This window comes from Caenorhabditis elegans, chromosome I (assembly GCF_000002985.6).
Source record: "Caenorhabditis elegans chromosome I".
Lineage (NCBI taxonomy): Eukaryota > Metazoa > Nematoda > Chromadorea > Rhabditida > Rhabditidae > Caenorhabditis > Caenorhabditis elegans.
Window position 1 is genome coordinate 8487562 of NC_003279.8, and position 23755 is coordinate 8511316.

General features: G+C 35.5%; 4 protein-coding genes, 1 long non-coding RNA gene and 1 other non-coding gene across 6 annotated transcripts; 3 read left to right on the forward strand and 3 right to left on the reverse strand.

Annotated features, from left to right (window-relative positions):
* Window positions 1-56: 56 nt before the first annotated feature.
* On the forward strand, window positions 57-3377 carry lotr-1 (HTH OST-type domain-containing protein). Its single transcript, NM_001128966.4, has 10 exons — window positions 57-150; window positions 197-330; window positions 376-690; window positions 736-939; window positions 1009-1184; window positions 1231-1303; window positions 1356-1603; window positions 1650-2488; window positions 2534-2783; window positions 2828-3377. Exons 1-10 carry the CDS (start codon window positions 82-84, stop codon window positions 3085-3087), a joined length of 2568 nt encoding a protein of 855 aa, NP_001122438.1. The 5' UTR covers window positions 57-81; the 3' UTR covers window positions 3088-3377.
* A 352-nt stretch (window positions 3378-3729) lies between these two features.
* On the forward strand, window positions 3730-8294 carry cdc-5L (Cell division cycle 5-like protein). The gene is made up of 8 exons (NM_059902.8): window positions 3730-3789; window positions 3835-3930; window positions 3980-4283; window positions 4326-4525; window positions 4583-5929; window positions 7459-7541; window positions 7589-7707; window positions 7990-8294. The coding sequence occupies exons 1-8, from the start codon at window positions 3745-3747 to the stop codon at window positions 8061-8063; spliced, it is 2268 nt and encodes a 755-aa protein (NP_492303.1). The 5' UTR covers window positions 3730-3744; the 3' UTR covers window positions 8064-8294.
* Window positions 8295-10550: 2256 nt separating this feature from the next.
* Window positions 10551-15043, reverse strand: ceh-6 (Homeobox protein ceh-6). The gene is made up of 6 exons (NM_059903.6): window positions 14526-15043; window positions 12072-12526; window positions 11749-11851; window positions 11523-11657; window positions 11375-11476; window positions 10551-11032 (listed from the first exon to the last, which is right to left on the reverse strand). The coding sequence occupies exons 1-6, from the start codon at window positions 14697-14699 to the stop codon at window positions 10859-10861; spliced, it is 1143 nt and encodes a 380-aa protein (NP_492304.1). The 5' UTR covers window positions 14700-15043; the 3' UTR covers window positions 10551-10858.
* A 746-nt stretch (window positions 15044-15789) lies between these two features.
* K02B12.10 lies at window positions 15790-15888 on the reverse strand. Its single transcript, NR_050315.1, has one exon. It is a non-coding gene; the product is annotated as an Unclassified non-coding RNA K02B12.10 (non-coding RNA).
* Window positions 15889-16432: 544 nt separating this feature from the next.
* On the forward strand, window positions 16433-18005 carry linc-113. Its single transcript, NR_101592.1, has 2 exons — window positions 16433-17578; window positions 17622-18005. It is a non-coding gene; the product is annotated as a long non-coding RNA linc-113 (long non-coding RNA).
* Window positions 18006-21479: 3474 nt separating this feature from the next.
* On the reverse strand, window positions 21480-23754 carry sec-12 (WD_REPEATS_REGION domain-containing protein; the record flags this gene model as incomplete). Its single annotated transcript, NM_059904.5, has 9 exons — window positions 21480-22073; window positions 22513-22692; window positions 22738-22834; window positions 22890-22978; window positions 23030-23134; window positions 23186-23305; window positions 23348-23443; window positions 23493-23558; window positions 23602-23754. The coding sequence occupies 9 exons, from the start codon at window positions 23752-23754 to the stop codon at window positions 21702-21704; spliced, it is 1278 nt and encodes a 425-aa protein (NP_492305.2). The 3' UTR covers window positions 21480-21701.
* Window position 23755: the final 1 nt, after the last annotated feature.

A 23755-nucleotide genomic window follows, 5' to 3' on the forward strand; every position in this document is an offset into this window, starting at 1 on the left:
GTACTTTTTATTTGCCGTGATCTTCGAATATTTGTTTTAATCAAGTTGCAGTTTAGGTCCATCGTTAACTTATCCCGCGAGATGCCTGCTAATGAGCTTTTCGGAGATTCTGATCCGGAAGGGGATGAAATTTTTGAAAGAGTTCGAAAGGTATTCAATTATCTGTGAAGGTAAATAGTAATAAACACATTTTCAGGTGCAACCAAAGTCGATCAATGTAACTGAGAATCAAAAGGTAGACCCTATGCGTAAAGTCAAAATCGAGCTTCAAGCTGTTTTGGTTGCGGAAAAAATACCAATTAGTACAGAAGAAATCAGACGGCGTCTGCTGTGAGTTTCTTTTTGCGAAAAATAACGACACTACCTTTGTTTCAGGGATTCTTATGGTGCATGTCCTGATCCGAAAAGATATAACTGTTCGACTTTGGACGATCTTCTTCAAGCATGCTCGGAGTCAATTGTACACACTTTCGGCCGTGATGGAATACACCGATATGGGCCAAGAACTACTGAAGCCAACCAAGATATTATCGAAATGGTCCAGCAGCAGTCGAGCTCAAAACGCCCGGCCCGCTCGTTTTTAGGTTCAGGAGCTACTAATAACCTCAGCACTCATGGGTCATCATTCCGGGCATTCAGAGGTCCGTATGCGTCAGAGGAAATCGCTAAATCGAGAGGAACACCTGAGCAGTATGTGGAAGTTTAAAAAATCGTTGTCAATGATTTGTTTTTTAGATTCAAAGCAAGACACAAGTTGGGTCCAGCAAAAACAATTTCTCGCGTAAAAAACCTTGCAGAGGTTTTGAAAGAATATGCTGATGAGATAGGAGTTTCACATCCTGATGAGCCAAATCGCAAGATTGTAACACTGGCAGCTCTTGCCAATAAGTTCAAACAGTTGTATTGTTTACCAGCATGGGGAAAGAACATATCGGAAAGGTAATTCACTTGCGCAAAAGTATTGTTGCGCTTTTATAGTCAGTTCTAAATTGAATGTTTTGATTTCAGTGAACTATACATTCAGCTCAATGTTCCTCCTTTCAACGAATATCTGCATTTCTGGCGTCTTAGCGAAAAAGGTGACATCTTCGTTGATTGTATTGATCGTGACAATGCCGATCCAACTCAAAAAAGTGAACAAAATCCGTCAGCAGATGTTTCTATTCAATCTGAATCTTTTGGCGGTAAAAGTGATCAAATGATGCTTTCCAATAGTAATTTATTTTACAGGTTCAGCTTCAGCGTTTGAACAATCTGTAGTATCCGCTCCTTCAACTATTAGAGATCAAACATCCGATTCCTTGTAAGGGCACATTTTGATCACTGTTTTTCAGATGTTATTTATCAATTTTCAGTGACGGGTTCAACAGTTTCGAAGTGCCCCCAGAAAATGGAAGCAAAGATTCAAAAATTTTCAACTCGAATCAAGAAAGCATCGATGACTATCCAGGAAATGCTATATCTCGAGATCGAACCGCTGATATGACCGACATTGCATTGCGCTTTGGAACTGTCTCTGTGGCAAGCCAACAATGTCCGGTATCTTCGTCACTCGTTCCACAAAATGGAATTCTTCGTCAGTCGCGTGCTCAAGAAGACGACAGTGAGAAAACATTTTCGCTGCTAATGAACAAATATTGAATTTACAGACAACACATCTATTCTAACTATTCAATCATCTCGTCGCAATCATTCAGTGCTTCGTCATCGTACGATCAAGCCTCGCAATCCAACACAAAATCTTGCTGAAGTCGTAAAAACTCATGGTAGCATTCCTTATGAAGCGCTTTCGGATTGTGATAAGATTATCGTCGACTTAGGAAAGAACATTTTCAAAGTTTATGCAACTCAACCTGGAGAAATGATGGTCCGCCTTTGTGATCCCCACGTTGACACGACTACATTGCCACTCCTAGAGAACAATCTTCGGGATCCTGTCGAGTCTGATTTACGTTGGATGACACTGGGAAATTCCCATATCAAGAAACAATCTGTTAAAGTGGTCAAGCCTGCAATGTTTATTGCGCCACGCGGATTTTTGTTGATTTTAAAAGATGAAGAACGTGAAGAAATGGACGTTGAAAAGGTTGCTACTATGGGGAATATATTGCGGGCCGTGATGGTAGCGCCTATTGTGGAGCTCCAGCGTGAAACCGTCCGCACGGGATCAGCTGCAGTCTACGTTTATCGACAAGGAGCGGAGGTGCGCTATTATAGAGTGTTGATAGTTGGACAAGCTAAACAAGATGGTGAAGTGTTGGTTTTGTTGGCTGATGTCGATGATCAATATTTCGTGGATGTACATCTATCTCATTTGTTCCCGATTCCGGAAGAAGCCAGCTTCAAACACTTTCCCTCGAATGTTGTATTCGCAACATTGCATGGAGTACTGGGTTTGACGCTTTCTGAGCAGGATGTGATGTTCGAAAACATTGATAATGATGATACAAAACGATTTGTGGGTGGATATTTTCATGGAAACGATGACGTGAGTTTACAGATGGTTGTTTAGAAATTTGTTTAATGTTTGCAGAGAATTCTTAACATCGATATGGTTTGGAAAAATGAGCGTGGTCAATTTGAGTGGCTTTCACAAATTGTCAAGAGACGTGGAGCAGTTACTTCGTCCGATGCCAACATCATTCACTTTCCACATTCTGCACTCGATGTGATAAAGTCTGTTGGACCAGATTGTTCGGTGTGCTTTGTCGACTATTCAGTTCGTGATGAATCTGCAACATCTTCATTGATGGAATCGACTAGAATTGTTCATGATAGTCGTGGTTTGTGTCAAAATCGTTAGATTTTAAAATCATTTTCGTTTCAGAATCTATGACAACTACTTATGTTGGTGAGATGCCAAGCCCAATTATCGAAGAAATCGATGCAACATCTTCATTTGACCCAAAACTCTTGAATCTCCATTCATTGTTCGATAAGTTAATCGAGGAACAGAATGTTACTATGATTGTGGGGATGTTCCAATTCGTTCGAAGTTTGAAGGATTTATTCGGCGATAACAATGAATGGGAACGCTTGCTCACGTACATGCTCACGACTGGTAAAAACAATAACATTCGTCTCTGAAACATTTCTAATCCACGTGTCAGATTTTCACATCTGTGCCATTAAAACTGCACGTTAGCAACATATTCCATAATCTTATTTGTGCCCCTTTCCCTATAGAATTTTCAGAAACTCGTTTTTGTTTCTTCTTTTAACAATAATTTTTCATTGTTTTATAGCTGTTTTCACATGGTTTCCGATTTATGTGCATTTAGAGTACACTTGTGATTTAAACTCGCAAATGTTAACTCTACCCAATATGTTTCTTTTTTATATCTAATTCGTACTGAAAATGAAGTTTTTATGCGCACTGTCGATCTTTTTTATTTAAAGGCGGTTAATGGCCGTGGCCTCGTATTGTCCTTCGTGTACTAGTCCTCCACATTTCGAAAGCGAGCTCCATTCGAAAAATACACATTTTCTTCTTGATAGTTTCTGTTTTGCCTTTTTGTTTCAGTAATCTCCATGTATTCTGCGGGAATTTTTAGTATCGAATTATTTAAAAATCAATACAACTTGTTCGTAACACTCGTTAGCTTTCAAAATAGTAACGTTGATTAAAATATTTACCGAGTTGACTTTATTTTAAATTCTTTAATCTATCAAATTGGTGCCAAATTCAATTTTTACCATTCAAATTCGCAAATCTAGTTTTCGTTGCAGTAAGCAAAACCAAACATGGTGCGAGTTATTATCAAAGGAGGTGTGTGGAAGAATACAGAGGTTAGTTGCAAATCAAGTTGTTTTCACAAAAATAAAACGTTTCAGGATGAAATCCTCAAAGCAGCTATTATGAAATACGGAAAAAATCAATGGAGTCGAATTGCTTCACTGTTGCACAGAAAATCAGCAAAACAATGCAAGGTATTTCGGATTAATTTCAAAAATTGATTGCACAAAAATATGATTTCAGGCTCGTTGGTTCGAGTGGCTTGATCCAGGAATTAAAAAGACAGAATGGTCACGTGAAGAAGATGAAAAACTTCTTCATCTCGCTAAGCTGATGCCAACGCAATGGAGAACAATTGCACCAATTGTCGGAAGAACATCAGCGCAGTGCCTGGAACGATATGAGCATTTGCTGGATGAAGCTCAACGAAAAGCAGAAGGTCTTGATGAAGAAGCTACTGAAACTAGAAAATTAAAACCTGGAGAAATCGATCCAACACCTGAGACAAAACCAGCGAGACCTGATCCAATTGACATGGATGATGATGGTATGTGTTCAACTCGTCTATAACTCTAATTTCACGTTTTAGAATTGGAAATGCTCTCTGAGGCTCGTGCACGTTTGGCCAACACTCAAGGAAAAAAGGCGAAGAGAAAGGCTCGCGAGCGTCAGCTTTCTGATGCACGTCGTCTGGCTTCGCTTCAAAAACGAAGGGAGATGCGAGCAGCTGGCTTAGCTTTTGCCAGAAAGTTCAAGCCAAAGCGAAACCAAATTGACTACAGTGAGGAGGTTAGTTGAATTGAAAAATTTGTCTCTAAGTGTCTCTAATCCCATTTTTTGTTTCAGATTCCATTCGAAAAACATGTTCCAGCTGGATTCCATAATCCATCTGAGGACAGATATGTCGTGGAAGATGCAAACCAGAAAGCCATCGAAGATCATCAAAAACCACGTGGCCGCGAAATTGAAATGGAAATGCGACGAGAGGATCGTGAAAAACTGAAAAAGCGTAAAGAACAAGGAGAAGCCGATGCGGTATTCAACATCAAAGAGAAAAAACGTTCGAAGTTGGTCCTACCCGAACCACAGATTTCTGATCGTGAGCTTGAACAAATCGTCAAGATTGGTCATGCATCTGACAGTGTTCGGCAATATATTGACGGAACAGCTACAAGTGGATTGCTCACTGATTACACTGAATCAGCAAGAGCCAATGCAGTTGCTGCAAGAACTATGAGAACACCGATGCTCAAGGATACGGTTCAATTAGAACTCGAAAACCTAATGGCTCTACAGAATACCGAATCAGCATTGAAAGGAGGGTTGAACACCCCACTTCACGAATCAGAACTCGGAAAAGGCGTTCTACCAACTCCCAAAGTTGCGGCCACTCCAAACACAGTTCTCCATGCAATTGCAGCCACGCCAGGAACTCAATCACAGTTTCCCGGATCCACACCAGGTGGTTTCGCTACTCCAGCTGGAAGCGTTGCTGCAACTCCGTTCAGAGATCAAATGCGTATTAACGAGGAGATTGCTGGATCAGCTTTAGAACAAAAAGCTAGTCTGAAGCGTGCTTTGGCCAGTCTGCCAACTCCAAAAAATGATTTTGAAGTCGTTGGACCTGATGATGATGAAGTTGAAGGAGCTGTTGAAGATGAGAGTAACCAAGATGAAGATGGATGGATTGAAGATGCATCTGAAAGAGCTGAAAATAAAGCAAAGAGAAATGCGGAGAATCGTGTCAGAAATATGAAAATGCGATCACAAGTCATTCAAAGATCACTTCCAAAACCAACAAAAGTTAACGAACAAGCTACACGGGCAACCAACTCGTCAGCAGATGACATGGTCAAAGCCGAAATGAGCAAACTTCTTGCTTGGGACGTAGACAACAAGCCACCATCAGTAATCTACTCCCGTGAAGAGCTTGATGCGGCTGCTGATTTAATCAAACAAGAAGCTGAATCAGGACCAGAATTGAACAGTCTAATGTGGAAAGTTGTCGAACAATGTACTTCGGAAATTATTCTGAGTAAAGATAAGTTCACACGTATTGCTATCCTACCACGAGAAGAACAGATGAAAGCTTTGAATGATGAATTCCAAATGTACAGAGGATGGATGAATCAACGGGCGAAACGAGCTGCAAAAGTTGAGAAAAAGCTGAGAGTCAAGTTGGGCGGTTATCAGGTGAGCATTCCGTCTAAGAATCTGTTCCTGGAACTAAATAATGTAACTTTAACTGTAAAAAAATTCTAGATTTTTTATGATTTTTTTCAACTTTGGAAAATTAAAAAAACTCTAATATTTTTGAATTTCCGCGTGAATGAATGACTCACTAAGTATCAGAAGCAATATATTTTGGCGTTTTCTGGCTAATCAGACTGGTTTTCTTTAATATTAGGTTTGAAACACGGCTTGTCGAATTTTCAGACAATTTTCAACAAAATTCTAAATTTATGTGGAAATGTCGTTTTAGACTAATTTTGAAGTTTAAAATAATTTATTCGGGGTTATCGAGTTTTCTTTGCGGAAAAATTTCTGAAAAATTGAAAAATTTCATATCACATGTTAAAAAAAAAACCTTATTTCTTCTATTAATATGGCTGCAATACTATTTTTCGATGGTCTTCCCGCTTGCAATACTAATAGGGAGTGCAAGACTATTAGGGAGTGCAATACTAATTTTCAGAACATTTTTCTGACTTTGAGCTTACTATTTTTTTTTCTGAAAAAACTCGAACCTTGTGTGAAAATTCAGAAAATTTGATTGTAATTGCAACAAAAAGGTGTAATAACTTCAATTTCATAGAAATTTTTCCAAAAATTGTTGCACAGTAGGCAAAAAATGTTGTTAAAATCTCAAAATTAGTAAGGTGATTTTGTACCAAAAAAAAGTAGACGCAAGACTATTAGGGAGTGCAACACTAATAGGGAGTGCAATACTAATTTTCGGAGGGTGTTCAAGGAGCAATACTAATAGGGAGTGCAAGTCTAATAGGGAGGCCATATTAATAGAAGAAATACGGTAATCAAGAAAAAACCCGCAATTCAAAAAATAATTAGTCCATTTTTAATTTTTTTTGCAAAACGGGGAAAAATCATAAAGAATCTAGCAAAATGTATGGTATTTTTTACGGTTATATTTGCGGTCTATTTTCTGTAATTTAAAACAAAATCTCCTAGTTTTCCCTTTATAATGTTTCTTTATTTGACTTTCTCATGCCCCCGTTTTGTTCTCTTCAATTAACAAGATATTCTGTCCATTTTAATGGTGATCTCGGGTCTCCCACCACCAACCCGCCTGTTGGTTTCTGCTGCTATTCAATTCATTCACATAGTCCTCCACTCTCTATGGATGTGCCCATTCAAACGCCTATCTGTCGCGTGGGTGCTCCCCCCTGTGGTGTTGAAATGGGCGACAGTGCTGAGTGATGTTGAAAGGGTTCGGAGAAGAAAGTGGGTGGATTAGAAAGACGTTACAGTAATTTATGACTTGTGTTCTTCTTCTTTTTTTCATTTCACTTGAAGAGTCGACACAGAAACTACGCAAAATCCTCGAATAAATTAAATAAAGTTCCGAGAAACGTTGAGAAAAATGGGCGGAATTACTTTTGAATGGGGTTCTACGGTCAGCTTTTGAACGGAATTCGTTTCAAGTTTTCTTTTAGAACCAAATTGTGCCTAACCTTCTTCAAATAGTGATTTTTGAATTTCAGGCTATTCATGACAAGCTGTGTAAAAAGTATCAGGAAGTCACCACCGAGATTGAGATGGCTAATATTGAAAAGAAAACTTTTGAGTAAGCACAAATATTTATTTTTTAGAATTCATATAATCAATTTTCAGACGTCTCGGAGAGCATGAGTTGAAGGCAATCAACAAACGCGTCGGGCGTCTTCAACAAGAAGTCACAACACAAGAAACTCGGGAGAAGGATCTTCAAAAGATGTATTCAAAGTTGTCGAGTAAGTTTTCATTCGTTCCTCTGACCCTTAACTAGAATAGTACAACTTTCATTGTGCACATAAATTCCAAAAGAATTGTGTATAGGATTAAGAGATCTCATTCATTCTTCGTTTTGTCATTCAAATTGACACTTGACTGAATGAGCACAATACAGTCTTTTGAGAGAAGCAGCAACAAGCTGTGTGGTCGTCTCTTGGTGACACCTGCTTTGATTTATTAGGTCACTCAAAGTGCCTTACATTTATTTTGTGACTTGAAACTCATGGTTTTCCTATTTTCAGATAAGCAATGGAAACTGTCTCAAATTGAAATCCACGATGCAGCTTCAACCACATCAGCACCGATTACATACTAATTCAATTTTGGCGCCCTCAGCTTTTTTGTTCCTTTTAACATTTTACCTATATATCGTTTTATTTATCTCTTCCTCTGTTTTTTTTCGCTTCTTTCGGATCACACTCTTCCTTTCTTCCGTAATCTCCTATTGTGTTTTTGAACTGTTTCTCTCTTTCTGTGTTTTAGCGGCTTCGATCATCCGTTTGTGGAACAAATGAATCGTCATTTTACTATGGCAATCCTTATCTTACAAACGGCTTCCGACATATCCGACCGGCTTTTGGGAAAGTGTTGCGCAATGGTGTTAGTGAACGAAGCAAAGGGGGATACATGCATTTATACATGGTAATGTGATTTTGGTGGGTTTAAAGGAATGTTGCCATTTTTATGTGGTCTCCCGCGGGGCGTGGTTGGTCCAATGGAATACGGTAGAAGTAAAACTGAGTGTGTATGTTTACGAAGGTGCTTCTCTCTTTCTTTTTAACGAATAAATTACTAACGGAGGTGTGAGGAGTCTCATCGGCTGATCAAACATTCATGAAACGGATTACTGTAGTTTTAGGGTGTGTCGCAAGAGAAAGCTAGTTGGATTTATAGAATTCATTTGATTTTTGAACTGTTCTGTAAAAATAGGCGTTTCAATTTCAGATTTGAGTTTCAATTAATTCTAATTCTAAAATTGTTGTCGAAAAAAAAACATGTTTTCAGAAAAAAATTTTCTATAATCTTTTTCTTAGAGCCATATGGGTACTTACCAAGGGTCATACAAAAGTAATTATTCAAAATTAAACTACTTTTTGCGTCTTGCAAATCTGGTGACTGACTGAAATTTTGGGTCTTCGAGAACAGGGGTGGGCATTCTTGATTGATTGATTTCTTGAATTTCTTGATTTCTTGACATTTTGTCAAGAATTCTTGTTTCTTGATTTCTTGATAAATTGTGTCAAGAAATTAAGAAATTTTTTAACTCGAAATTTAGGCTGAAAAACTGGGTTTTCTATTTTTTCCGAAATTTTTTTTTTCGCTATTTTTGTCCTTTTCAGAATATATTAACTCAAAAAACACCATAAAACCCAATTTCAGTTGAAAAAACGAGAATTTCAGAAAGAAATTCAAAAAGATTGAAAACGTTTTTGTCGAAAATTATTAGTTTTGCACGTTTTGCCCGTTTTCGAAGTTCCTTCTGATGATATTTGTTTAAAAAAATAAGTTAAAACTGATAAATTTAACTATTTCTTCCAATTTCGTTCAAAAATATTGGCCGGAGAAAATTTCTTGATTTTTCTTGATTTCTTGACTTTGAAAAAGTTTGCCCACCCTTGTTCGAGAAGCAATGATTTATTTCTGTAAAAAATCGCTCGAAAGCCTGGAACATTTGATCAAAAAGTGTGTGCTGATCCATGTGTGTATTTTTTACTTAGCATGCTAATTAATAGTCTTTTTCTTCTTATTTAAATATCCATGCAAACCCCCTTAAACCCAAAGAGTTTTTCCAAAGAAAAATTGATTTGTTGCGTAACCACAATACCTCCTCAATTCGCCTCATTACTCCTCGTCTCGCAACGTTTGATTTCGCGCGCGTGCGCCACAAGAAAAATTGTTGCAACTTTTTCACCTTTTTGTCCTTTTCATTTTCCCCAGCTTCACAGGAAAATGTTCCGGATTTTTCATGGATCATGGATGTCTTTGTCTAATGAGTGATGGCATAAGGGAGCAGATGTATGTTGATATCAGAACGGGAAATGAACACGGGAAGACAGGAGCAGGTGTGAAATGTCACTTCCTGTGTTCATGATTGATTTTTGAAATATGGAATGAAGAATGTGAGGAACCGAGGAGCTGACCTACATTCACTGCAACATTGGATTTTCGTGTCAAGACCCATTCCGGGAGAAGAACTTTGCCTTTAAATATTCAAAGTAAACTGTTATAGCTTAATAAAATTTTTAAAATTTTTAGAATTGTTCTAATTTTTTATGATTATTATTCCTATTTGCAAAAAATTCAAATTTCTAATTTTTATGAAATTCCCACAACTAGGTCATTCATTTGTGCGGGAATTCAAAACTACCGTAGTTGTTCTAGTAGATTTTCCCCCAACGGCTCGGCGACTTATAGACTTTTATCGGATGTCTTAACTGTTATCAAAAAGTTGTAATAATTAAAATATAGAGAAAAATTTTGCACGTCTTTTTACAGTTGACAATTTTTGATAAATGCAGAGACAACTGAGACAATGATAACGGATACAGCTGTCATAATAGAGCAAAAGTGTGCAAGTCCAATTGAGAAATACATTAATTCAGTAATTTTCAGTTTTATTTGCAAAATTGAAAATTTTGAACTTTTTTAAAACTTTAAAGTTATATGAGTTATTCGAAAGCTTATGCTCTAGATCAAATTTCCTTTTTTGAATTTTTTAAATTCTGATTTTTACCTACTCTGAAAAAAGACAGTTATATATAATTATATTCAGCAGACATCTAAATTAAAATATGCTACTTCCATTTTAACGTACAGATATTTATAAAATAAATGAATTCGAACAAAATAAAAAGTTTGGAAACTAATTTAGAAATGATACACAATAGAACTAATTAATAATTGTAAAAAACGAATACCCATTTTCAGAATGATGTGAGAAGTGAAGAGGATTGTATCAAAAAAAATAATAGGGGAAAAGAAATACTGTTGGTCTTCTTCAGAGAAGGATGTTTGAAAACTATTAAACTTTCTGTCATTATAAATTACCGGTGATTCATTTGAGTATTATTATTATTATATTACTGCTACATCAATACGCATCACAAAAAACTATTGTTGTCTCGGGCTCTGTTGAGTATAATGATTGACGACGGCTTGATATGGGAAAAGGTCAGCAGTCATTGGATATCCATTGTTTAAAGCCATTGGATGTGGAGCATCGTATTGATTTGGAGCTATTCGCTTCTCTTTTTGACGACGATTGCAGAACCAGACACGGACAACCTAAATTATACTTTTGAGAAAGTGAAGTTTCAGAAAAATTTAATGAGGTAGGCGTTTAACTTGCTCCAGGCGCCCCTTTCACTTGCCTCATTCTTCACCCTTTTCACACTCTACATTTGCAATTTTAATTAACGGTATTTAAACCGTACTAAACTAAACTTAAACCTAAACTTTATATTTTATTGGGACACTTTTTTTTGTAGAGAAACACTTTAATTAAATGAATTAATAATCAAAATCTCATTCATAATAATCAAAATCTCAAATCATTGTCAAGTTACTGTAAAAAAAATTCGAAGTTCACAGTAATAAAAATTCCGGAAAATAGAAAAATATCCTTACCTCTTTCTCAAGCTGCAACTCCATGGCAACTTGTGTAATCTCTTGTGCATTTGGCTTCTGATTCGACTGGAAATGGAATTCAAGACGAGATTTTACATTGACCTGAAACACCGGTATATAACATTTTTCAGTTTTAAACACAAACTACCTCAATGCTTGTTCTCTTCTTTCTCTTTCTTCCAGCTTGCCCTGTCATTTTTTCAAATGTAGAATTGGGCGAGCCAGTCGTTGAATCAGCTTCCTCGAGCCATTTGAATAGAAGTGGCTTTAGTTTGCACATATTCTATAACGAAATTAAATTCAATTAAAACATAGAAAAGTCGGCAACAAGAAACAGTTTCCGTTGAAAGTCATGTGGATGAAAGTCAACAAACCTTGAAAGAGAGTTGAAGCGCTTCAAAACGACAAATTGTTGTCTGGGAAAATATATTTCCGTAGAGTGTTCCGAGAGCCACACCTACATCTGCTTGTGTGTATCTGGAAATTGAAGAACATGAAAATGAAAGAATATGAGGAATTGCCAACTGATAAATTCCAATTTGATCAGAATTTGAGGATAACTTTCTGCCCAACTTTGGCATTGTACCAGCTGGTTGACAGAACGTTGCCTCGAAATGTTTGAGATATCGAAATTGTTATTTTCAAAAGTTTAACTTTTTACAGTTATGTGTAGAGAACATTTAAAATTTTCACTCACCCTAATTTGATTCTTCTCTGCTTAAATTGTTTTGCAAATCCTTCCAAATCATCTGGACACGTCTGTTCACTATCATCGGAAATATCAGATAATGGCTGATGTGGTCCACCAGCTCCACTCACTGATCCACTATCATCACAAGAAAATTGATAAGCTGGTGGCCATGGAGGCATTAACCTCTGAATAATTTCAGGTCGTTCAACTTCCTGTTTGATTTGGCACGAAGGTGTACTTGTAACCACAGACGTTTGATTGATTATTGAACTTTGTGAGGCAATTGTTGCAGCAGCAACTGCTGCAGTGGACGGTGTTAGATGATGTGGAGGAGGTAGAGATTGAGCAAGATGTGGATATGCCCAATCGTGTTGTGGAAGCATGAAATGAAGTTGAGGTTGTTGATACAGCATTGGAGTATGCGGCCAATCTTGGAATGCCTCGCATGTTGGTTTGATAACCTGAAACATTTTGCAGCTAGAATTGTAATGTCGTTTTTGAAAATACGTGGTACTTCGAGTGACAGCTTATTAAATATTTTTGAAATAAGAAACGTTCCGAAACTATTAAAAAGTGTGCTAAAAATAAAAGATATAACTTTCCTTGTTTTAAAGGATTCAAAATGGTATGTGCGCCTACCAATTGAAAAAAGTATATTCAGTGAAAAATCAGTGAAAAAACGGAACACACAGTTCAAATTTGCAACATAAATCAGGATTTTTAATATCTCATTATGAAATCTAATCGATTGAGACGATTGTATGTAACATCATTATGGGTCGCAGCTCCTTCGAGTAATTTTTGAAAGTTCAGCCATATTAATGAAATAAAAGTATTCTGATGAACTGTGACAATGTTCCCGGAGCTTCTTATTTCATCCCTCACTGCTTATATAAAATCGTTCAATTTTCTGGCCCTACAATTTTGGCCTCGATCCAATTTAGTCTTGAACAGATGAACACCCAGCTTAGAGAAAAAAAGAGGCCAATCAATCTTAATCCTCTTTAGCACGGCGCCTTCTTAGGGACTACATCTGCCAATTTTCTACCCTCTAGTACATCATCAACTCTTCCTTTTTCTGTTGGTTTTCGCTCCACACATGACAAAATAATATTGAATTGTTGATAACTGTTTCCCACAAAGATTCTCATGAGTCTATTATACATGGTATCTACGTGGAGACAGACGAATGCAACGATCTTTGAGAGACTCAAGGGGTACTGTAGTAGTTTGTGTACATGAAGAGAGATGTACTAGAAACAGAAGAAAGGGCGGAAATTTTGATAATCGGATTGAAAAAGAGTCATCAAGTTTTACAGAGAGAATGATATGTGATGACGTGCAGTTCGTGTTAGTGATACTGTATTGTTCTGGGATATTTGGAAGGTACATTAGTGAATAGGAAAATAATACAAATATTGATTGAGGTGTTTAAAAAGGATATAATTACAAACCAGTATAATGAAAAATTACGGCTCCGATTTCATGAATTCTAGACTGACCAAGGACCAAAATGTTTCTTAAGCCTTCTATACTTCTTTTACCAAGTCATTGGCAGTTAAAAAACATCAATGAGAAAAATTTCAAAGAGTTTTATAAAATTATAGTTAAATGCATTGTTGATTATTCCTAAAAGTAGGTAAGGTTTCACCAAACAATTTTTGCAGTTTTTATTAGTCCCCACATTATTTCGAAATCAATTTTCCAATTTGACGGTTTAGTAGACCTTTTTATAGTTATAATAGCAAATGTTTAATATTTCAACTTCAAATTAATTATTTTAGTTTCACAATGAAAAAACTGCTCTGTAAGAATTTCAAAAATCTGGAGTTACAGTTCACAATTTTTATAACAAAATAAACATTGTATAAATGAAAGCCTAATGCCAGTGAAAATATAGATTTAGATTACCTGTTATCATTCCTACAAGTAGTTAATCTAAACAATACTTTATTGAAGTTTTAGCTCAACTAAATTACAGAAGCTTGGCACTTTATGTCTAGGATATAAAAAGTTTTATACTGCCAGGAACATCAGAATTCTGGGTTTACGGTTCCACCTAATACTTTCAGAACACAAATGAAAGAAACAACTACATCATTTGTCGATCTACAAGCAGTTGAGGTACTATCAGAGACACCTTAAAATATAGGAGTATCAGCTCAACTAATTTTCTAGATGAATGTTACTTTATGCCTAGAAAATAACAATCTATCAGAACAATGTACAATATACAACTTTGTAACAGCGGTAAGACACTGTTAGAGTTTGAGGCAACAAGTGTAGAAGAACTGAATGGGGCAGTCGAGGGGCTGATTCTTATTGGCATAAAATTGAAATTCAAATGCTGTGCCCCCCCCCCCCCGCTTGCCTCCTTTTTTGGACCTACTCGCTGTATAATGTCGTCCTCATCAGAATCAAATCAGTTGTGGGAGGAAACGAATAAAAAGAAGAACTAACCTGTGCATAATTGGCTGCCTCCATCTCGTTCTCGTTAATTAGATGATGATGAAGATGATAATTAGGTAGAATATTCTGATCACTTATACCACTTCCGTTCAGTGATGATGGCTCAGAATCGGATGCTGAAGCAGATAAAGAAGACGGTATGGATGACGACGAAGGTATGAGCATCAGTTGGGAAGTCCAGGAGCAACGGGGTGGCCACTACTGTGGAAAAGATGGGATGTGTGTGTTGAAAATGAAGAGAGAAAAGGAAGAGGTAGTAGTCAAAAGAGGGGCGGTCTTCTTCTTCTTCGTTTCCCTTTTTGCTGCGTCTCTTTTTCACACGGGAGCCACTTGGAATGTGTTGGCAGGAAAGCGGTCTTTCTGCGTCTCGTCTAGCCACCGTAATCGTATAACCAATCGACGAGAATTGACATCAGGACACGCCCATTCTTTGATATGTTTGTAAAGATGGTCACGCCTACTGTCATGAGACATTGATGCTGTAGAATTGTGAAGATATGGGTTTAGTGTCTAGAAATACATTTATTTATTTGGAGTTATTTGAAGAGGTGTTGAAAGTTATAGAAACACATTATTGGAAGATTTCTAAGTTTCAAAACAATCGTAAAATCTTGCATCCGCCTATTCTTTTTGAAAGCCTATTTTTCGGTTCTTTTGAAGTATTTTACAACTTATTTTTTTTACAAAACTATAGATAATAAATACCCAATGTTTTGTTAGTTGCTAACATTTTGATCAACCCAAAGACAATCTAGATATGAGGTGCCAAAGTTGAGCAATACAGTGTAATGCTATTAGAGGAAAGACGGTAATTAAAAAGCCAACGCTTGATAACAATTAAAATAATAGTTATTATGTAATAATTTCAATAGATTTTGGCAAAAGAGCGTTACGTATTGACAACCTGGTGAAAAATCTTTTCCATCTTTTTTCCATACAGCTGAAAACTTCATCGATTGTAAACTAAAAAAATACAGTAAATTCAGTGGTTATTCATACTCGAATATATTTTTCTTCTGACAGAAAAGTAGACAAAAAAAGAAGTGTATGTTTGCAATAAAATATCCCAAAGCAGTTGGAAGTTGACACCGTAAGTTTTTAACAAGAAAACTTTACACAATACACATATTTCAAATAAAAAATTACTTCTGGAAGGTAGAAAAAATCGAAAACCTAGCGAATTTCATGAAATTTCTCAAAAATCTTGAGACGATCGAAAACTGAATAAAGGAAACAGACAAAAATGAGGGTGGCGAAGAATGAGAATGGTTGGAAAAAGAAGGCACTCACACATACAAATACATACAGAGACACACGGCATAAGATTTGCATGAGCAATGAATTTCAACTCTTCTTCCCGCACCCCTTTCTCTCTTCTTCCATCACTTTCATCCTCATTTCCTCACCGACGTTATATTCCCTGATAGGTTCCTTCTATATTTTTTATTTCAGGAAAATAGATTTCGAGTTCGTTTCTTTCAACTTGAAAATTTGCCGCTGTTTAATATCCTTTAGACATTTCCATCGCTAAAGTTGCAAAATTTGGTTTCAAATTTGCTGTGAACTGTCAAGAAGTTCCGGTTGAAAATGTGCCTCTTAAACTGACCTATCACTTAGTTTAACCCAGTTTTTTTTTCTGAAGTTCCATCATGTTTTATTGCACATGTTTTATAATTTGATTGTATATTCATACTAGTGTGACTATGTAGATCAAAATAAGGCAAATGTCCCATACATATTTTTAAGTCTGGATGCTTTTCAAGATTTTTAGTATTCCAAAACTTTATTAATCTGCAAGTAATAGTTGAAATCAATCAAAATTAACGCGATAAATTTTTTATTTTTTGTTTGAAAAAAAGTTTTGTCTTGATTTCTGTAACTATGACTCCAGCTGCAAGATGTTCGTTTTCTCACTTTTCCCCATATCTTCCCACTCAATAAATCTCGAATTTCGCTTTCCTCTAAGCCGGATTGAAAGCTTGTGCCAATTTCCGCTTGTCTTCGGATGATCTTTTACTCAGTTAGAATCGAGTTTTTGTTGTGAATAACCGAAATAGATATTTCAATGGTACTCTAGTTGGATTTATGTAAAAATTTAAGTATATTGGTTTTCATTTATATTTGATTTTTGTAAATGTTGAATACCGTATTTTTTATATTAATATTGCACCCAAATACATCTTCAAGAGCCTTCTTAAGAGTATTTTAAATTTTAGCTTTAAATCATTTTCAAATGTTTTTTATGGTTCCACATATTTCTTCCCGCACTGAAGCATTAAATTTTTGAAGTGAGAAACTAGTAATCTTCAACTGAATGTAATCCTCCAAAATATAGTTTTGCAGTCTATACTGTATTTTATTTTCTATCCGCCTAAATAAATTGAAGATAGAAATACAACTCATCGTACTAAAACATTTCCTATCAACCTGGCAACCTGTTTATTGATCGTAACTAATCAACTTTTGTAATAATTATCTAATAGTTTGATGATTTGTTTGTGTTCATCAATGTACTGTAATGAACCACCTATCTTTATTAGCACCATCTGTTCAATTGCACAGTGGTTATGGTTTATTTGACTAGAGGGCTCCGAAACTTTTTATATTAGAGGACCCATAGTGTGAGGAGTGATTTCTTGCGAAGAGCTGGTTCTCATGTTGCATGGGTTCTAATTTTAATAAGTGAGTGGAGAATTAAATCACCGACATAAATAATCCTTATAGTTGGTTCCCATGCAGTCGTTTTCTGTAATATTCCCGAAATACTTGAACAAGTTGGAAAGGCGGTGAATTGTCTTGTTGTGTCATCAATATGTTATGTTCCCATATTAACATCAAATCCTCTTGCGGTGTGCACTTATAGGACTCTCATTTGGAGAATAGTATCTGTGCAAAGATGGTGCTTTGTGTGGAATGAATTTATTTTTCAACATTTTCGATAGATATAAAATGTATTTTTTGCAGATTTCAGATTATATCGGATCTCGAGAAAAATCGGTTTCCCAGTTATTGCAACACGCCATAAATAATGAAACCAATAAAATGTAAGATCTTTCTTTAATCGAAAAATTTCATCGGGATGTCCAGAATCTAAACAACTAGCGGATGTCGGACGTCGGTTAAGTCGGGGTTTCCTGGCTTTAAACAAATTCTCAAGGGACACTGTTCTACAACACCGATAACACACTGTCGCGTAGCTCTCACATTTGGTATTCCATTTTTTGTGATCTTCAAAGTTATATTTTCCCTGGCACAAGTAAGTACGACTCTTGTCATATTATCAACAGTGATAAAACGATAAAAGAATGGCCACCATTCAAACTCAGCAACATGCAAATCAGAAGTGACCACAACCAGGCACCCGGCTCCCACACTTTATATTCGTTTCCTCCACTTTTTTGCTCTTTTTTTGAACACAAGCACTTGACTTAGTTTGAACATGGAGAGTTTGAATATATGTAATTGAATAGTTAATAAGATTAGTTGTCATGCAAATTTATATTCTCTCACATTTTTTTTTAGATTTTTGAAAGTTAAAAAGCTAATTTTTTGGTTATTTAAAAAAGGAGGTGGGGTTAGTATTTTTTTACTCCCCCTAGGAGAAATTTTTTTTAAATATTCTTTACAAAAAAGATCACTGTCATCATAATTTTTTAAAGAAAACACTCGAACATCTTCGTAATATTCAAATATTTTAGTCAGATACTAATAATTTAAAAGTGTTAAATTTGTTTACCAATTAATTCTTTATACACATCATTTGGGTACAGTATACTTATCTTTTTGTTTCACACGCTCAACAAATAGTAATGTTTAAAAAACTGGTTCAAAGATATATTGACATACGTTCGAAAAAAAAAAGAATCTAGACTTATGCAGGTGAACTATGTTGTAGTCATAATAAAAACACTGATAAATTTAGTGATATAGTGTTTCTTGTTTTGTTTTGGCAATTAATTGAACTTATCAGAAACATTTTGATATCTCTTTTGATAAACCATCGGCAGTTCATTAAACAATATTACGCATAGTATTTTCCAGCCGTCAACAATAATAAAATTGAAAAATTTTGAAGTCAATATAGTCTTTTCTAGAATACCGTGACATTTTTGTGAGGGATTAATAAAGAAACTGTAAGAGGATGTGCTCTCTCTCTCTACAACCAGCCGGCTTGTGAAGTGGTCTCACATTTAACTATAGGGCGGCGAATGTTTGAAGGAGAGGTCAATTACGGATTTGATTCCGATGGATTTAAAGGTGTTGAAGAGCCATATCGAGTATGAAGGATATATCAGATTTTGAAAATATTGTGGAATTAAGGAGAAATGAAAAAAGGAGTTATGGTCTTTTTAGGTTCAAAAAACTTGCACTGAATATCACGAGTCTATTAGTTCCTAAATTAAAAATATTAATTGTTCGTAGAACACATAAATCTGCTACTATAGTGCTGAAAAAAACCAAAATGTCAAAGTAAAGATTTTCAAAATTTTCAAAATGTTTTTGTTTACAGTTCAAAATTGGCAATTTCTCAAATATCCCCTTTCATAATTCTGGAACTCGATGAAAAATGTTAATCGTTTCTACAAGGTTTATTTTTTAATTATGAAAATTTTGAGAAAGCTAAAACATTACAGCTGATAGATTTGATATTATGACATTTAGCTTTTTCAAAAAAAACAATAGTTTTAAACTAATTTTGAGTATATTTTGCTAAAATCATCACTGGAACTTCTCCGACTAATCTAAAAAGTGATTTTGAAGATAAACGAAAAGTCCGAATTGTTTTTTTTTCAAAAATAGCCAACAATTAGCTCTGAATCTGCAAAACTTGACTGAAATGAGTAAGAGTAATAAAATTTAGCGGAGAAGGATGGATTACGGTAGTTTTGGAAAAGGAAATGATGAAGAAGACGTGGTAGTGGTAGAAGCGGAGGTCGAAGTCAATTGAGATTCAATTTGATTAAGTACCAGAAGAAAGAGAGAGAGAGAGAGATAAAGAGAGACGAACATTTGTATTCTGGTCTCGAAGCGACACAAATTTGGAAAATAATATAAACTTATTGGTAACACTATACACTATACAATGGAAAGCGATTTTTTTTTGCTTTCAAAAAAATGAGATTAAAGTCAAGAAAATTTAATTTAAAGTCTAACTTTGTAACTTTTTATAAACAGTTCGATTGAAAAAAATTAACTAAATTTTTTTTTAAATCTATGGGTAACCCGACATGATTGAGTATAATAAAAACCTCCTTTAAAACAAAAAAAAGGATTAATAACTAAATAATACTTTTAAAATTTATTTTTGGTCGCTTTCCAAAACTTAGAGTGCCAGAAACCAATTAATTGTCATTTTAAAAAAAATAAAAACAATTTCTTCTAAAAGTATTTCATTTTCAATTATTCAGATGTACTAGTTGATTCTACGTTTCCATTAATAATTGATACTCTAAAGGTGAATACAAAATATATGATACCTAGCTACAAGTCTGCTTTAATTGAATGTTTTCAACTTGAACCTACACTTACTTGTTAATCTCTGCGAAAAAGTAAATCAGATCGAGAAAAGAGCAATCTGTCACACAAGAACATAATGCAGTTTCATTCCAAGGTAATCCTTAAAGTGTTCGTCCGAATTGACAGATGGAATCTATCTCTGCGACTCCCCTCCTTCACATGCTATTTTTTTCGGTGCAAAACTAACAGTTTTCTTGGGTAAAGAGCACCATCAATTAGATCGAGAAGTGCAAAACATTAGAAGCATCGTAATTAGGTTAAATGCTCCAAAAACAGAAATTTGAAGGGATGGAGAAGTGCTAAAGCAACACGTTTTTGAGTTGATGGGAGAAATAATAATAATATAACCGTATGGTTTATAGGACGAAAACTTGAAACAAAAATCATGAAAAAATTATATTTCCAGGTATGAAAGTTTTTGAGTTAAGACACGGTGCCCGGTCTCGACAAGGTAGAAAATTTTTAGAGAGAACGGAACAACAATTTTATTGTGAAGAAAAATACCGTATTCTACCGTATTCCTTAAAGCTGTACACTATTTTTTGAAAACCTCCATTTTGGAACTCCCAGAGACCGAGTACCGGTCTCGACGCGATTATTTTGTCAATCACCGATTTTCAAAATTGGGTAAACACTAATGTTGCAGAAATCTTCGTGACGAATTTCGTCACTTGAAGCGATCAGATTAGCAGAAGTTGTGGCTGGACCCACCAATGGCGTGTTCCTTTAAAATAAAATATCAAGTTTTCTCCTGAATACAATACATTATTGTCCTTCAAACTTTTAAAGTATCTCTCACATTTTTGCAGAAACTAGCATTTAAAAAATTTGAAACTATCATGGTGGCTACTAAAACAAATAAAAACTGATGACGTGCCAAATTTGAACATTTCAGTGACATCTGTTGAAAATGGGAATGTGAGAAGAAGAGGAAGGATCATTCTTATTGCACACACAGATAGACAAAAGGAAGACAAGAAATCTGGAGAGAAACGAGTCAATTTCCGTATGTTATTCGAATACCATGATGCTCTTTTTATTTAGGATTTATCCTTTATGATCTTACAAATAAAAAGGAAACTAATATGAATTCGTTTCAATTGAGAATTAAAAAAAAAATTCTTCCTAAACTCCTCAGGTGGCCCCTGACAGGAACCAAGATTGAACGGTGCCTTTTAACTGTTCCACTTTCTTATTTTTTCTCGACTTTTCTGAATTTTCTAGTGCAATGTTTTCCCGGTGTCTCGAGAGGCTAAAATTCAGTATGTTGTCACTTTCAATTTCCCATTTCTCATATCTCAAAAACTGAAGTATAAATGGAGAAGGATGGACCCATAACCCTGGGTGAGAAATAGTGAAGCGCGATTAGCATATATCCCTTTCCTGAAAGGTGGTGGTGTTGGTGCCATCAATTTTAGAATATTTAACTAGATACCTCGCTCCTTTCTCTCTACTGAATGTCCATCAACAATAGTAATTAGGTGTGTATTAGAGAAGAAGAGGCGGAATACTTAATATTTACATTACTTTCTTACTTTAAGACACATGAAAGGAGAAATAAATATGAAATGAAAAAGTGGAAGAAGCCGGGGATCAGACTGAGCACAAGAGAATTGGTTAGAGTACAGTGAAGGAATGTTGATGTATCATTCAAGAAACAATGAAAAATGATGACAACCAAGTAAAGATTAAGCAAACTAATGATATGATAAGCAAGTATTCACTAAAAGGTTGAGGTTGAGGATACGGTACTCGATGAAGTTGCATTGTCTTGTCAGCGGCCAGCGTGACAACGGCAGATTGAAATCCGGATGCGATTCCAGGTGTTTCTGATTGAATATCTTCGCAAATTGACGGTGATGTCCTCGATACAAATTCAATTCCCGTTACAAAAAGACCATGAGACTCGGGAGAGAAGTAAAGACGGCGACATTCATGGGTATCGAACACGAGAACACTTCCAGACATTGTACCAACAGCAGTGAAATTTCCGCAATCTGAGACTGCCAGTGACGAAATACTCTGAAAAGTTCGAGTTAATTATCCTAACTCCGTGAAACGCGATGTTTTCCCAAGTGAGTCTCGCTACGATATATGAGCGCAAGAAATACAACAATTCCGGCTCTTTTTCAGATTATGCTGATCTATGTTTTGAATCTCTTTGAACTGCGAAAATGTCATAAATCTAAATATTTCAGAATATAAGTTAAATTTTTTAAAAGAAAACATTTGTCGAACATTTAATTTTTGTTGAAACTAAACAATTTTAAAGGTATTTTTTCCCTTTTTTAAATGTCATTTATAACTCCTTATTGAACTCCAGAAGATTTTTATAGAAGAAAATTCGGATTTAATTATTTAGATAGAAGAAAATCGGTTTTTATTTTCAAATTTTTACTTTTCTGTAAAAGTTTATCGCTCAAACGTTGAAACTTTTTATTAATTGATTGAAATTACTAGCCTGACCCTTTGCCAACAACTTTGTTACAACTGGCCGTGCCACATTTCTTTCAGAATTGAACGCCCATAATGATAGAAATGAAGCTTGATCTTTGGATCCTTTGGAAATTGAATTATATGCTGCTACAAACACTGTATTGTTGCTCGCTTTTCCAAGTGGAGTACATCGAATCGATCGCATCTTCAAATTTTGAAATTCATTCAGTTAAAAGTAATTTATAACAACCTTGAATCCACGCGAAATTTCAATTGGGAATTGTAAATCAAGAAGTCGTGCTCCAGTTTGTGTGCTCCAAATGAATGCACCTTCGGCTCCAACAGAGCTGAAAATTGTTTTTTTTTAAATTTATTTTAAATATAAATTTTGAAAAAACTTACATTATTGTCTTCGAATCTTTTGAAAAGTCTATATCATCAACATCTGCTTTATGAGCTTGAATAGTAAGAATTGGCTGAGCGTCTTCGTTCTGTAAATCATATTTTAAATATTTTTTTATAAACTTGGAAATAAATCTCACTTCGGCGCGGAAAACAATTTGTGCATTCCATATCCGGATGTGTCCATCTGCTCCGCCAGTTGCAAATATTTTTCCACGGGAGCTTTTATCAAATCGAACGCATTTCTGACACAATTGCAATAGAAAATGCATCAGAAAATTTAAAAAAAAACAAACCTGGTAAGAGTTGGAGGCATGAAAATCCGATCGAACTTGGCTAACTTTTTGAATTTCGAACGATAAGCATTCATTTTCTTCGTTCAGCTTAAATGCTCGAGTCATGTAGAGTGCACATAACTAAAACGATTTATATTTTTTGAATCATAAAATGAGTGTTACGTTTTCTTGCCCTGCAGCGATTACATATTTTGCTGAAATTTCGTCGAACGCACATGCAACATCCATATTCATCGTGGCCATGGATCCTGTGTCGAACTGAATATAATTTCAATTGTTTTTTTAATATTCATACACAAAAGAAAACCTTGCCAACGCATTTTGATTGAAATCCAACATCTTGGTTTGCACTGCCGGTTGTGAAAAGATGAGTCTGAAAAACCAGGCTAATGGAATATCATTCGAAATTTTCTTACCTGAATTTCGTTTAAAACTCCAGTTTTCGAAGCACCTCCTCCTCCAGCAACAAGAATATGTCGAGAACCGATTGTTTTGAGACAATAAGCTGGTATGCCACTCTCTCCGATAAGTGGCGCTTTTTTCGATTGGCCACCGCCGAAGATTGTCATC